General features: G+C 39.9%; 1 protein-coding gene across 1 annotated transcript in view; it reads left to right on the forward strand.

Annotated features, from left to right (window-relative positions):
• The window catches only part of LOC136866185 (mediator of RNA polymerase II transcription subunit 25), a 370114-nt gene that overhangs the window by 134839 nt on the left and 218581 nt on the right, over positions 1-16694 (forward strand). Inside the window, exon 8 of the mRNA XM_067142927.2 lies at positions 6408-6687. Coding sequence (XP_066999028.2) covers positions 6408-6687 — 280 coding nt within the window. The remainder of the gene's footprint in view (positions 1-6407; positions 6688-16694) is intronic.

Raw genomic sequence — 16694 nt, forward strand, 5'->3', positions numbered from 1 at the left:
TCAAGAAATTTGGTGTCGCATCCTCCGTTTCGACAAAATCCTGTGAAGCCTCGAAACGTGCCTGCTTCTGTCGTCATTCAAGTGATGTGGCACAAGACGAGAACATGTTTTCCTCTTCCTTAACTTCTGGGTAAAGATTTGTCGTACAGACTCATGGTTAATCTGCAGTTCATCTGCTATCATGCGCATAGTTAATCGCTGATCATTCGTGATTAATGTCCTCACCTTCTCAGTGTTTTCGTCACTGATGGTAGTTGCCGGTCTTCCGCTACAGGGGTTGTCAGAAACGCTTTCCCGGCCTCCTTGAAAATGGGCGAACCACTCGTACACACACTTCAAGGACAGTGCTTGATCTTCATAAACACGTACCAGCATCATATGCGTTTCTTTTGTTGTCTTTCCAAGCTTAAAACAAAACTGTACATTGATCATTTGGTCGTTCATGTTCCTGTACGCAGTTCAGAACCAGTGCACTAAACACGCACTGTGTCAAACAGGTCTTGCACAGTACACACACGGTGCTCAACTGAACAACGTTGGGAGCATGTGGTCAAAACCTGCTGCTATGCAGGTGCAGTGTTGTGTGTCACCGGTGTTGCCGGATCGACCGTTCTGACTTCATTCACCGAACTTTATTGTCACAGGTTGTAGTATGCTTTAGCTGATCCATGAAACACCTCAAAGGGGCTCCGTGAAGTCTTGTGCCAGAGCAGAGTTCACCATGCAGGAGTTGACGAAGAAGCCTGGTTTCACTCATGCAGCGGACGTTCGCTATCCATCTGAGACAGTGGCCAGTGATGGTAGCCTCAATGCTTATAGCATGTGCTTTCTCAAGAACTGCAAGGTTGGTGACACAGTCCTCCCATTTGATTGATGTTCAGAATGGATCTAATTTTTTGCAGATGGAAGCGCTCTACCTTTTTGATATACTTACGGTAGAGGGTCCAAGTTTCACAATCATAAAGCAGTGTTGATATGACAATGACATGGTAAACCATGATCTTGGTATGCATTGTAAAGTCCTTATTTATGAAGACACTGCAGGATAAACATCCAAATGCTGAGTGGGCAGCACCATTTCTCCACATCTTGTGAGAAGTTAGCATTTGATGAGAAGATTCTTCCTAGATATATAAAATGGTCGACCTGCTCCAGTGGAGTATCCACAATGGAGATATTGAAAGCTGGAAGGTTAGACCCCAGATGCAGGCTGTGCAAATACTTTGGTTTTCTGAACCATTAAGGACCATTAAGGAGAGACCAAAATGATCGCAAGCACTCTTGAAACAACTAACTGACTGTTGTAGCTCATCAGGTGTGAGAGCAGGTGCGGCAGCATCATCTACATATTTCAATTCCTTAACCTAGGAAATCTTTAGTAAGCTTTTGGGAGTGAAGTCTAGCCAGATTCAACAGGCCCACATCGAACGATATCTGACCTTTACACCTTGGTTGCCTTTAAGATGTTGCCTGGTATGAAAATGGGAAACCACAGAAAACCATCTTCAGGGCTGCCGACAGTGGGATTCAAACCCACTATCTCCCGGATGTGAGCTCACAGCTGCGCGCCCCTAACCGCAGGGCCAACTCGCTCAGTCTTTTCAATAATATATTACGTAATGTGTACATTAAATTTTTAGTCTAGGAACTAGTTTCGGCCTTGGTTGAGGTCATGACATTGCTCTTATATATCACTCTGCCAAGCCCACTGAAATGCATGCTCCAACCGATCCTATGAGCAACATTTTCACACCAATCATGCATGGACTAGCTGTATAGGGAATGACTTTACTAGCATCGCTCATACCTCAGTGACAGACCAAGGAAAGTATCAAAATTGTTTTTTCCTGTACCAGAGGACATATTGCACTGTAAACACTACGTCTCGCCAGCAACCATGCTTTAATATAGGCCTTGTCCGTGACTGTGAATTAATTTTATCATAGGATATAAACTTCATGTTTTTGATCTGTATTGAATTATGATCACAATAATAACTTATGTCATAATGGTCCACCTTTTCAATACTATATTAAATAATGTTTACATTACATTTTTAGTCGAGGAACTAGTTTCGGCCTTGGCTGGCCATAATCAGCCATAATACAAAACTACAAATACATCTAATGTACAAATAATACACAAATGATGATTAAAGGTATTAAAAGCATCTGGAGATCCTAAAATTAACTATGTGCACAACACGTAAAATATAAGATGAAACAAACAAACAAACGAACAATTCCATGGAAAGAAAATATTACCAGAAACACTACTAGAGTAACATTCTAAATCCAGCATCATCATATACAAGTTCCCACGCAACTTAAGTATTTCCAGTGCTTAACTCTACGGCTCACAGTACTATAGTTTGAGCTTAATACTAGCTTAACATTATAAGCGATAATAAAGTGAAGTTAAACCATAATTACCCAACAACAACAACTACTACTACTACTACTACTACTACTACTACTGCTGCTGCTGCTACTACTACTAGTACTACTACTACATGAGTACAACAAGTAATTCCCTGAAAAGAGAATACCACTTGTCACTTTACAGTAGCACTAATGGTCTTTTTAAATGACTTGATACCGGAAGGGAATCTATCAAAGACTGCTGCAGGTAATTTATTCCAATCCTTTATGGTCCTGTTTACGAAGGAAAACTTGCCCACGTCCGTATTATGTTGGTTTCTGGCCCTAATTTTATGCTTGTGATCATTTCTCGATACGTACGAGGAAGATTTCAACATATTCCTAATACTACTCCAGGCAGCCCTTCCCATATAGCTCTTATAAAGACCACACAGGTGAGCTCTAGTTCTCCTTGATTCAAGACTTTCCCAGTTAATGGTATTCCTCCTATTCCCAGTTATGAAACGCATCGCTCTTCTTTGAACTTTTTTCTGTGGAATTTATTAAACCCACCCTGTGCGGATCCTAACACGCAAATTCATATTCACCGGGCGAGTTGGCCGTGCGCATAGAGGCGCGCGGCTGTGAGCTTGCATCCGGGAGATAGTAGGTTCGAATCCCACTATCGGCAGCCCTAAAGATGGTTTTCCGTGGTTTCCCATTTTCACACCAGGCAAATGCTGGGGCTGTACCTTAATTAAGGCCACGGCCGCTTCCTTCCAACTCTTAGGCCTTTCCTATCCTATCGTCGCCATAAGACCTATCTGAGTCGGTGCGATGTAAAGCCTCTAGCAAAAAAAAAAAAAAAAAATTCATATTCGAGAATCAGTCTTACAAGCATTTATAAGCTTCACTTTTGGCACCAGAATTAGCTTTCTTGAGATTCCGTATAATAAAATGTAATGATTTCCACGATTTCTTAACTACATTTTCCACATGCTTTGACCATTTTATGTCTTTTCTAATAGTAACACCTAAGTGCTTAAAATTATCAACTTCAACAACACTTTCCCCTCCAATGTCATAATTCCTCTTTCCTGTCATTTTTTTACTGAAAAACAATTTCTTGCTTTTTCCGCTGTGGATTTTTATTCGATTTTCACGCGCCCATTTTTCAATCATATCTAAATCCTGCTGAAGCAATAGTTCGTCTTCCTCTGTTTTTATCTCCTGGTATATGACGCAGTCATTGACAAAGAGGCGCACTTCTGATTTTATGGAATCAGGCATATCATTCGTGAAAAGTATGAAAAAATTGGCCCAATAACGCTACCCTGAGCCACACCAGACGTAACTCTTATTGGAGAAGATAGCATTTCTCCCATGCACACCCTCTGAGTTCTTCCTTTGAGGAGTTCTCGTATCCATTTCATAACTCTGATGTCAATGCCCTTACGCGCTAACTTGTTAAGGAAGATGTCATGTGGCACAAGATCGAATGCCTTAGGAAAATCAATTACTGTTACATCAATCCTTGACTCACTGTTGAGCTTATCCAATATATCTTGACATACGGAACTGAGCTGACTTTCACAGGAGAAGCCTTCCCTAAAACCATGCTGCCCATTAAATATAATTCCATAAGAGAACCCATTTTAACCTCAAATAATCTACTATTAATTGCTCCATTTGTTTGCATACAATTGACGTCATACTTACCAGTGTGTGGTTGTTCAAGTCGCTCTTGTCACCCCCTTTGTGAATAGGAACTACAGTGCCCAATTTTCAATCTTCTGGAACCTTCGTATTATTCAATGATACATTAAAGATTCTTATTAATATGGTAAGATTGCTTCACCCCCGAGTTTAAGTGCCTCCCCAGAATTGGAATCTGGCCCACAAGATTTACTTCTTCTGAGTTGGGAAGGACCTTTAGCAATAATGAAGCTTTAATTTGGAAATCATTATTGTTTTTCTGAAAATTGTCCCTGAATAACTGTGCCGCCGGATTAAAAACCTTTCCGTTGTGCTCATTTAATGCTTTCGCTTTATCTCCATCTGTTGTCGCCAATAAATCCCCTCCTGTACAAAGAGAAGGAACTGACTTGTTCTCTCCCTTCAGTCTTCGTATATATTTAAAAAAAGCATTCCAGGTTTTTTGATTTTCATTTAGGATATTGTCAAGATATTTCTCTTCAGCCACTTTCTTTTCTGCTAGCAAAAGCTTCACAAAACTTCTATACTCCGCTTTGCACACATTGTTATCATTTTTTCTGTTGAACGCTCTCCTGGTCTTACGTTTAAGCTTCCTAATAGTTGCGGTGCAGTACGGCGGATCTGAATTTTCCCTAATTATCCTTTTGGGAACAAATTTATTCAGTCCAGTATTTAAAATAAGTTCTCCCAAATGTCGTCCATCCCCTTGCCCTCCTTTAACCAGTTAGTATAGCACAACCTCAAATAGTTTTGAAAACCTACGGAGTCTCCCCTCGCATAGCACCAAATAGTTTTAGAAATTCCTACATGCCTCGTATTACAAGTTTCCTGAGAGAGATCGAGTACCATTGCACTGTGGTCTCTAATCCCCTCAATTACATCACAAAATATAACTGTCATCCGGTCTGACTAGAAAAACATCTAAAAGTACTTGTGTACGTGTGTTCTTTGTAACGACTTGGGAAAAGCCATTATTGCACACTAATAAGTTAACTGCTTCCTGCGATAGGCCCGCCCGTATTTGACCCAGCCCAGTTTACTGACGGTAGGTTTAAATCCCCTGCAATTATAGTTCTTTTCCCGTAGCTTGTATTTGCGCATGTCAGTTCTGAAAGACAAGTGATCGTGTTCAAACCCAGGTGATAAACTCCAATAATGACTATATTTTATTGGGTACCTACATTATTTACCTCCACCCCAATTATTTTGCAGTCATCGAGAACACATTTTAACTTATTGCTTAGCTCTGACCTAACACAAATGAAAATTCCCCCTCCTTCTGGCCCTCTGTCCCGTCTAAACGTTAGAAATTTCGACCTGAATATTTCTGAATTATATATATTATCCGATAACCAACTTTCCGTACCCACAATTATATCAGGGTCACTCGCATCAACTAAGTTTTCAAATTTTGCGATTTTATTACCAATACTTCCACAGTTTACCTGCAACAATCTAAGAAACCCGATCTGGTATCACTGCCTCACACAATGTCCTGTTGGTGGCCCCGTTGTCGTCGTAGCTTCATCAAATATGCTCCTATCGTGGATCTTCAATCAACTGCCCATTTTGCGCCATCCTCCGTTTGGGTGGAAAATGACTCGGTAACCCTCGTAAAGAATTCTCCTTGTTGTCTGTTGTCATACACTGACAGATTGCAGTGTTGTCATCACATTCTACATAAGATTTGAAATCCATGTTGTTTCCACCATCCACTAATTTGTTCTTTAATCTGTTTCCAAAATGTTGACTGGTGTGATATCATCTTGAATCACATGGCAGTATCCAACAATGTTGAAACAGTCGGCGATTGTTTTTGCTGCGCTGCATCCAAAGGACCTGTAATGAACTGTGCAATATTTAATATGGTTATCTTTTTCATCGTTTGAAGAAAAACCAAGTGTGGAAAGTAATGGGAAACTACATCACTCCTCATTTAACTAGCATGCCTCTTCAGTGATGCCTAGGCCATCTATGACAACTAATGGTGGAGCTGTTGAGGATCCAACCATACTTCAGGCTGAGGACTGAACATACATACACACACGTTTAATAACATCTGAACTTAATCATTTGATATGATATTTGATATTTTGGACAAGTGAAAGTTTGTTTAAATACAGAGTGAGTAAAGTATGATACTACAGACTATGAATCTCATTGTTGAATCCGTATTGGCGGTTGAACTTCTGTACAATTTTGTATAAAGTATGATAGTAGAATATTACAAATACAATATTCAGTTTACATGTTTATGTGATTACATTGTTTTATAAAGAATTGTGTGATGTTTTCATAAAACTGTGTTATATTTTTTTACTTTCTGTTTAGCCAATGATGCCAAATCAACAACAACCACCACAACAGCCACAACCACAGCCGCAACAGCAGACAAACCTGACAACAAATCTGGTGGTGCGAGGTTTCCTTCAGAATAGTCCTGGTTACCCCCGCCCACCCTCCCGCTGGCCTATGATGCCACCTCAACAACGAAGCCCGTACATACCTCAGAGCAGCCAGACTAGTAGTGCACTTATTGCCCAGCTCACACAGCCACCCCCTGGAGTAAACCAGTCGCCACTAAACAATCCTTTTGGCACCAGAATGGACAGTATGTACCCTATTTTTATTATCTTCATTTTTTATCTCGGACATTTCTAATACCGTATATACTTGTGTATTGGCAACACTTTTGATCTCAAAATATTAGGTGTGGACAATTAATGGAATATTGAGGTTAAGGTTGAAACAGCCACTGCAAGAGCTTACTGCTGTTAATTATGGTTCAAAATAATCATTGAATTCTGTTTCACTTCAAATGTAGAGTACATCATAACTGAACATACTACACTAGAGTCCCTTTAATCCGAACCCCGTTAATCCGAAAGTCCGGTTAATCCGTACTGAAATATTCATTTTTTAAAAATATCCTTAATGAAATGAACATATTATAGAATGAAGATTTACTTGCATTTTATTAGTCATATTTTACAAGAATAACTTAATGGAAACATAATTACTCATCATAAACCATCAATCACTGTTCGTTTATCTTTACAAAGTGTGTTAGTTTCTTTTGCCGTAGTTACTGGAACCTACTCGAAGATGCAGTGTTAAACCAGCGTCTCATAAACATAACATCATTAAATGCTAAAGTGGACATTTCAAATTACAGTATGTACTGTACTGTATTGTAGAAACTATTTTCCTCAGACGGTTGAGACACTGACCTTGTGTCCCCAACTTGGCATGTTCGATCCTAGCTCAGTCCGGTGGTATTTGAAGGTGCCCAAATACATCATCCTCGTCTAAGTAGATTTACTGGCACGTAAAAGAACTCCTGCGGGAGAAAATCCCGGCACCTAGGCGTCTCCGAAAACCGTAAAAGTAGTTAGCGGGATGTATAAATGATAAGATTATTATTAGAAAATATTTTCCGGTTAATCCGAAAATTTCGTAATCCGAACAGACTCTGGTCCCAATTAGTTCGGATTAACGAGACTCTACTGTATATTGTATTGATATTTTCTATATTGTCTTTGAAATCGTATTAATTTCTTGGTTCACTTCAAAAATGTAAATGCTTAGGTAAGAAACCTGTCAAGATAGGTTTTGTCATGGAATTCAAGATGACATCGCACCGGAAGTCAACAATTTGGAAACAGCTGAAAGCACTAATTTGTGGGTGATGTCAGAAACAACATGAATTTTAACTACTGACTGACCGACTGACTATACAGCAGAATCTTGTTAACTTGAATGTCATAAACGAGAAAATTTACTAGAAAACCCTTAAGTGTTTCAGTTGTTTTTAAAAAACAAATGTGTGCCTTATTAAACTAATACATCTTCATATGAGCTCAAAATACAGTACATATATGAAAAACACAGCACGTCTCAACATCTTGTAGGTTTAAAATACGTATCATCCTAATTTTCAAACAGTACCTTAAATATTATTTAACTATTTCATGGCATCATCCACTTGGAAAATAAACATGTACCAGTAATGCTTTACTGTGTGTCCATTGCGTTCATCATTTTTGACAGTATAGGAACTGGCTCAGGCTCTGGTTCATAGTCACTTTCATCATTACCCAGTGCTTTTTCTTCAGGAATTTTGTCTATTGTCATATATTGAGAGACTGCAATGTTGCCATCACATTCTATGTAGGATTTGAAATCCATGTCATTTCCATCATCCACAAATTGGTTTTTTCATCTGTTTCCAAAATGTTGATTTCAGTGTGATATCATCTTGAATCACATGACAGTATCCAACAGTGTTGAAAAAATCAGCGATTGTTAATGCTACACTGCATCCCAAGTAGCTGTAATGAACTGTGCAGCATCTAATATATCTTCTTCATTGTTTGAAGAAAACCAACCTCTTCTGTCTTTTTCTGTACACTTGTTTCATGCACTTTATAATGCCCTGATTCAGTGTGTAGGAGTGATTTTCCATGATTCAATTGTATCTGTTTTCACATACTGGCTACAGGCCTTGCATGCTTCTGTAAGACTAGGTGTGGCAATTCTTGAACTGCTCTATCCAGCCATTTAATGCTTTGCAGTCAACAAATCCCATTTTTCACACTAAATAAGATATCTGGGCTAGCACAGTTCCATTGATGGGCACATTGGAAGCACAGGTTTGTTTGAACCGCTTCAAAAGCACGTTTTCTAGTTCTGAAACTGGCCCTAACGCATATATTTTTGCTTGCCATTTACTCCTTCACATGTTGCTTCAATTATTTTCTTTCTACTCATTATTTTATTTAGTGTTGAAGGAGTGATATTCACCATCCGTGCAATATCTACAAGTATTATGTTAGGCCTACGATCTACTTCTTGAATAAATTTTAGTTTTTCCTCATGCCTCACTTTCTTCTTCTCCACGACAAAATTCCTCATCACTCTCACAATACATGATAGACTTCAAACATTGCAATAGCTAAACTGGAATTGTCAAAACGAAACAGTGTAGCAAAAAACTGAAGCAACTTTACTTCAGTGCCTCAGATTACTAGGCTAGTAACACAATGTCGAATTGTTTCATACAGTACTCCTACCATGACTTGGCCGGACTGACAATCATCAGGATTGGTCAACATTTGTATGCTACTGCCAACGTAGTAAGCAGATGATGGTAAATGTGTTAAGGAGTAGTTTTAATGTGTAGTTAGTAGAACTATGATGGGGACTTCAATAAATACTGTAGATGCCATAAATGGAAAATTGCATTAATGAGGTATGTACTAATGCGATTTCACTGTATGCATAGGAAACTGATGAGAGCACCACCTTACCAGGTAAGTATGCATTAATGACCCATACATAAAAGAAATGTGAAAACCTATCCAAACTTTTTGGTTATGTTCTTCTTTATTAGATAATTTGCTGGAAATGTGGGACTTTTTGTGTGTTTCTTTTGTGTATGCTTTGTTTGCACCTACTTACCCAGTAAGTGACTGCTCTCCATCAGTTTCCTATGCATTTATAATTTTAAACATTTGTATGCCACGAAGGAAATGGATAAATTTAGTTAAGAACGATGTACTGCTGAGAGGTCATGATTGGGACAAGTTGGTGGAGGACAGGATGAGATGGAGGAGGCTCATATACCACACCCGGGAAACTGGAGATGGTTTAAGATGATGATGATGATGACGTATGCTTTGTGTTATAGCTAGCAAGCCTGCCTGGTGGCCGTGATTAAGGCATAAACGTTTTTTGGTCTGATACTGGTTAGCAGTTTCAAGTCCTTTTGGTGGAAAAAATGTTCACCGTCAGAACGTTAGCCTGCAGTGTAAGAGAGACGGTCGAATGCAATCACTAGTTTGTGTGCCAAAAACCTGGAATAAACTCTGTACCACCAGAGTCTTAGTATGGAATGAGAGCATATGGCACTGTTGATGGTGATTAGTCCGTCGGATGGAGACATTATGCCTTGAACAGGCCAACGACTTCTGTGCTGAATAACATGTTGGCAACGTTGAACACAGAGGAGGGGAAACAGGAAGCAGTTGCATCAAAGACGTGACAGAAACATTCATTTATAAAAATGTTGATATAATATTTTGATCAACTCTTGCTGTAAATGAACTATGAAAACAGATTACCTGCAAACAGTTGTTTTTGATTTGCTACTTGCCAGTTTTGTAATTTACATAGAGTTTTAGTGTAAGAGAAGCATTGGCTTCTTCGGGATGATTTTGCCTCAAACTAGCATCTTCCGTGCCAAAATTATACTGCAAAACATTGTGAAAATCTCTGCCATCATGCACTAGCAAAATTTTATGTTATTACTAGAAAACTACCTGAATACTCCAATAATTCACACAAACAAACCCATTGCTTCACAGCCCTGATGGATCTACCAAGCAATGCATTGCTCAGCCTAAACTAACATTTGGTCTAAACTTCATTACAGTTTATTCAAAATATAAACTCTAGGTGCTATGGATACATAAACAAATAAAGAATCAATTCATGCTATTTGTTCCTTTTACCTTGACATAGAATCAGTTATAGTAATAAATCGATTTGACTGTTATACTCATTACATTCTTCCCCAGATCGATTTAATACATAGTCCTGTAAGTAACTGGAGGATGTTACTACTCTGCCGGAGCTGCGGGGTACATTATTCCCGTCCAGTTTTGTCTTTCTTCTTTTGCAGTCCCTGTTCAGATTGGCATCATCACTTTCCATTGTGTCTGAATTTTGAGGCGGCTTAGGAGGAGTCGTATCCTGTTTGACGTTATTTTCAATGTCTTCCTCTTGAATTCCATCCCGGTCCTCTAAAAATGGCATCTGTCCCTTTGGAGCAAGGTGTCTATCTGATACAGTTATCTCTCTTCCATTAGAATTTAGAATATACAAATAATTAGGGTTTGCTTCTATAAGTTGAACCTCCTCAACCAGGGCCAGGCATTGTTGGCCACGTTGGTGAGATTGATCCCTTTGCATTGCGACTGCTTTGTATTTGAAATAAACTTTCAGCTTCAAGCTTTAAGCAGAACGTTTATTTCAAGGAATTTGTTTTAATGAAATTAATTTTATAACAAAATGCAATTAGTCTGGGCTTTAAAGGTTAAGTGATGCTTTGGAGTACTAACGTTATATTTATTGTGGAGGAAAAAGGTGACAGAAGCACATTGGCAGTACCCAGCTACTTACTGTCTGTTCTGATTCACAGTAAGCTTTTGAGATATTTATTCTTGTGTTCTCAGACCTTGTCCTTTAATGACACTCATCCCTGTTGGCCATATTATTACCAATTCATTGTAACATTTTTCCATCTGTGTGCGCATACCTGCACAATTTCTTCACTTCTCATGGTCTTTTAGAGTTCAATTTCCTCAAGTAGTGTGTGTGCAGTGATCCTTAAGGCTGTCCAGTGATCAACCACCTTCAGATTTGAATGTTCAGTGCTATGAGTTATATATCCATGATGTTGTGGACATGTTTCTTGCATTTTCTCTATGACTGGGACAACCTTCACTGTTTTTTGCATAGTATCTTTCCTTATGTCTAGTTATATTATTACAGCATCTGTCCTCGGACACTCCCGGCTCTAAAAGCCGTACGCCATTTCATTTCATTACAGCATCTTCATTTCCATCTCATAGTCTCTTCATGTTTTATAACTTTTGTATCACTTCTTCCCACTCTTTTGGCTGGGAAAAAAGGACATTATTTCCTTTTTCTGGAATCTGTTTGCTTTCTGATACAAAAATTATCACTTTCCTAACATAATATAATTATGCAAGTTTATTAGTATGTATACAGGGTAAGTCAGCTAAGATGTTCACCTCAAATAACTCATAAAACATAACTTTTAGTAATGTCATCAAGGGGTGCAAAATCAAACTTAGTTCTTTCCCAGAGTGTCAATACCTGCCAGTATTATGGTATGGATTTAGTTTTAAATAGAACTACATTTTTAAAAATATATACCTGGTGTTAGAATCGTGGATGTTGTAAATTCAGGGGCATGATTATTAACAAAATCCGGCCAGTAGTTCTGCAGGAAATGGCGTGTCTTCAAACGTGCTTCATTCACCAACTGTGGGCCGCCATATTTGATTGAATCACTAAACAAGTAGTCAAGAAACACACTATGTGTAGGTCTTGATCCTTCTAACATACAAGTGACCCTTCACCTTCTTCTCACTACAAGGTATTCACTCTAATATGCACATAAATACACCATTATAAAAACATTGAATGATTTAAAACCTTTAATATTGTTAAAGGTAACAGGTGAGGGCAACACTAATATGTAACAACTTCTAAGGAGCAGCAGTGTTATCCTGAAGTGTAAAGTTGTCTGTTGTTTCCCTTATTATATACCTTTAGCATTTTTTGTTTATTTGTTTAGTCATGCATTCATAAATACAACTTCAGTTTAATTTCAACAAATGTGCATTTATGCCCAAGTGCACCAACCTTGTTTTAGATTCGGTTAACCAGTGGGTACGTTGTCGTTGTTGGCCTATACTGGTATCTGAGTTTTTGTTTTTCGCCTGCAGTTTCGTAATCCTTAGTCCATACGATGAAGGTGACGCTGATGCCTTATCAGACCAATTCTTGCATAAAACATACGGCCACACATGTTGCACCCGATGGAAGGTGGCGGCATTTGACGTAGCTTCTTCCTCTGGTGAGTTTCCTCTTCCTGTCTTCGACGTTCCTGCTCAAACTGTGGAACTGCAGCTGAGATGGTAGCACGCCCGTGAGGGCAATCCAATGCGAGATTATGCCAAGTATTTGGGTTTATATGTACTCTTCTCATGGTCTGCTTAAGTTGGTCTTTATATCGCTTCAGAGGAGCACCGCGAGTCCTCTTGCCAGTGCTGAGTTCACCGTACAAGATTTGCCGAGTGGAGTCTGCTGTCACTCATACGATGGATATGGCCTGCCCATCTAAGCCAATTATGGTGGCTTCGATACTGTTTAACTTTACTTTCTCGAGAACTGCTATATTAGTTATATAGTCATCCCAGTTGATGTTCATGATGTGTCTTAAGTTTTTGTTGACAAAAGCGTTCCAGTTTCTTGATGTCCCAGCGATACAGGCTCCAGGTTTCACACCCGTAGAGTAACGTAAAAATAAACAACAGCTTGGTACACCATTATTTTCGTTCGGATACGTAGATCTTTGTTCTGGAATACATGATGTGAGAGACTTCCAAAGGCCACATGGGCAGCCTGTATTCTGTTTTCCACGTCCTTCTCAGAGGTACAGTGCATTGAGAGAATACTCCCAAGGTACGAGAAGTGCTTCCCCCTTTCCAGAGCTGTGCCAGATATGGTGATATCTGATATCTGGGAGGAGGGTCCAGGAGCAGGCTGAGTAAGCACTTTGGTCTCCTGAATGTTTACAGTCAGGTCAAAACGTTCATAAGCTCTGTTGAAGCAGGTGACAGATTGTTGAAGCTTTTCTGGTGTGTGGGCTGGAGAAGCATTGTCATCTGCATATTGCAATTCTGTGACCCGGGTGGAATAGGTTAATATTTTGGAGCGAAGTGTGGCCTGGATAAAAAGCGCCTGTCATATCGATATTTCATTTCCACACCTGTGTTGTTTGCAGGTGTTGTCTCATAAAGCATAGCTGCCGGGTATAGGGCGAAAAGTGTAGGTGCAAGTACACATCCTTGCTTGAGTCCCTTTGTAATTGGAATTTTTTTGCTAGGGGCTTTACATCGCACCGACACAGATAGGTCTTATGGCGACGATGGGATCGGAAAGGCTTGGGAGTTGGAAGCGGCCGTGGCCTTAATTAAGGTACAGCCCCAGCATTTGCCTGGTGTGAAAATGGGAAACCACGGAAAACCATTTTCAGGGCTGCCGATAGTGGGATTCGAACCTACTATCTCCCGGATGCAAGCTCACAGCCACGCGCCTCTACGCGCACGGCCAACTCGCCCGGTGGAAATTCTTCTGAGATATCATTCCGATACAGTACCTGACCAACCATACCATCATGGATCAGACCAACAAGATGCTCGGGGTATCCAAAGCGCCTCAAAACCATCCACATAGCATTTCGAGGAATCTTATCAAAGGCCTTTTCAAGGTCATAGAACACTAAGAACAGAGGTGTAATTTGTCTCTGCACTTCTCCTGGAGTTGTCTTGCGCAGAAGATCGTGTCAATTGTACCACAAGAGGCACGAAACCCACACTGAGATTCAGGTAGTAACCTCTCAGACACAACTTGAAGTCAATTCAGTACTAGCAAATATTTTTCCAGCTATGGAGAGCAGGGATATATCACGGTAGTTTCCACAGATACTGCAATCACCTTTCTTGAAGATTGTAACTATTCTGGAATTTTTCATGGCAGCAGGAACGTATTTAATTTCCAAGATTAGAAGAATCAGATAGAAAAGCCTGGGTTTTAGAGGTGAGCCTCCACTTTGAATGAGTTCGAGAGGAATATTGTCTGATCCTGGAGCCTTCCCTGTTTTCATTCTGCTGAGAGCTTTGATAAACTCTTGAAGGTTGGAAGAGTGTCCATCTGGGGTTGGGGAGTATGTTGAGGAACATGTTGAAGAAAATCTGCAGCAGCAGCAGCAGCAGCAGCAGCAGCAGCAGCAGCAGCAGAACTACAGTTCAAGAGTGAGCTGAAGTGCTTTTTCCATCGTTTCAAGATGTCCTGGCTGTCTGTAAGAATGGTGGGATTGTCAATAGCTTTCAGAGTTCCTGATGATGAGTGGACAGGACCATATAGCTCCTTTAGTCCTGCATAAAATTTGCATAAGTCCCTGATATCGGGGATTTTCTGAAGTTCCTTGGCCTTTTGCTGCCACCAGTTGTTCTTGATTTCCCTCATTTCAGACTGACACTTCTGTTTTAGTTCTTGGAAACTCATTTTCTTCTCTCTGGAGGATGGATCCTGAGAAATGGATAGATAGGCATCCCGTTTAGCCTTGATGAGATTCAAGATTTCTTCATTGTTTTTATCAAACCAGTCTTCTCCTTTCCTCATAGCCAGCAACTTTCTGTGCAGACTCTGTAATGATATTTGTAAGTGTGGTCCATTCACATTCTACATCCTTAGTGTTGATTGGATTGTGAGTTAGTTGTTCTAGAACAGTTTTGATCAAGTTGAAGTTTAGAGGTGTTGAACTTCTTCCTTGTTGGATTCGTGAAGTGGGTTCATGGTTTTTATGAATGGTATTCCTGAATCGACCAATAAGAAGTTTATGATACGTCCGTCAGTCATCAATATTCCGGGCTGTTTTCGTGATTAGGACTTTATTCTTGTTGCATTGCCGGTGATGACATAATCTGTCATATGCCAGTGTTTAGAGCATAGGTGCTTCCATGTGGTCTTGAAGTGATTTGGCAGTAGGAATTGGGTATTGATGATAAAGAGCTCATGCTCAGCACACAGGCCAAGAAGTAACAAACCGTTAGCATTGCAGTTCCCAATTCCATGTTTACCCATGACTTTTCCCCATAAGAGTTTGTCCCTCCCCACTCTGGTGTTGAAATCTCCTATAGTATTGTTCTACTCTGATGGCGGGCGGCCTACATGCTGTCAGGGGAAGTAGGGTGCGGGCAGTATGTCACTGCCCAATCAGACAAAAGATCGCCTAGCGGTGGCGCTGAGAACTATTCAGTCTCCCGGAGACTTTGCCGCGTTCATTTCGCTCCACGAACTGCTGTGTTGCCGAGTAGTCTTAGAGAGTACGTTGGGTATTACAAAGAGCTTGTTTGACGAGTTTGTTTTATGAGTAATTCTTGCCGCGTCCTTTACTGCATTCTTCGATTAACGTTTTCGTGGCATGTGATGTGACGTTAGTTTTTTCTATTGTTTCTATTTGTGTTGCTCTGTGTTGTTTTTATATATAATAATTGCACTATACGTATATCATACAATGGTGAACAGGAAGGAGATAAGGAGCCAGGGTAGAAAACTGATCAGCAATGTTCATGAATATTTTCAAAAGGAAGCAGAAAATAATGGCCCTTTAGTGAGTGTGTATAAAGTGCAGCAGAGAGTGTCGGAAGCTTGTCAAGTTAGTACACGAACCGTTCAGCGTATAGTAAAGAAAGGTAAAGACAGTACCCAGTCATCTGGTTCCATCTCATTTCAATCACCGCGCAAGCGAATCAAAAGGAACTGTATAACAAAGGTAATCGACGGATTCCATAAAGATGTAACTAGAAGAACTCTCCTCAGTTATTACGTAAAGGGTGAATACCGGACACTGAACAAATTACGTGGTGATTTAGAAAGAGATATAAAATTTAAATGGGGAGTTACTTCATTGTGGAGGATACTGAAGTCTATGGGGTTCAAGTATAAAAAAAGCAACGACGGGAGAAGATTTTTAATGGAGAGAGCTGATATAGTAACAGCCAGAGTAACGTTTTTGAGAAAAATGCATCTCCTGAGATATAAGGACCCATCGCCCCATATATTTTATTTAGATGAGACATTCATCAGAATTATGCTCCAATGAAAATCTGGCAAGATAAAGAGGATACAGGAGGTTTAAAAGTTCCTGTAGGGAAAGGTGGACGAATTATTGTTTGTCACGTAGGTTCCAGTCGCACTGGTTTTCTACAGGAATGTAAATTGGTTTTCAGGCCAAAGGTG

The sequence above is a fragment of the Anabrus simplex genome, chromosome 3 (genome assembly GCF_040414725.1).
Source record: "Anabrus simplex isolate iqAnaSimp1 chromosome 3, ASM4041472v1, whole genome shotgun sequence".
Lineage (NCBI taxonomy): Eukaryota > Metazoa > Arthropoda > Insecta > Orthoptera > Tettigoniidae > Anabrus > Anabrus simplex.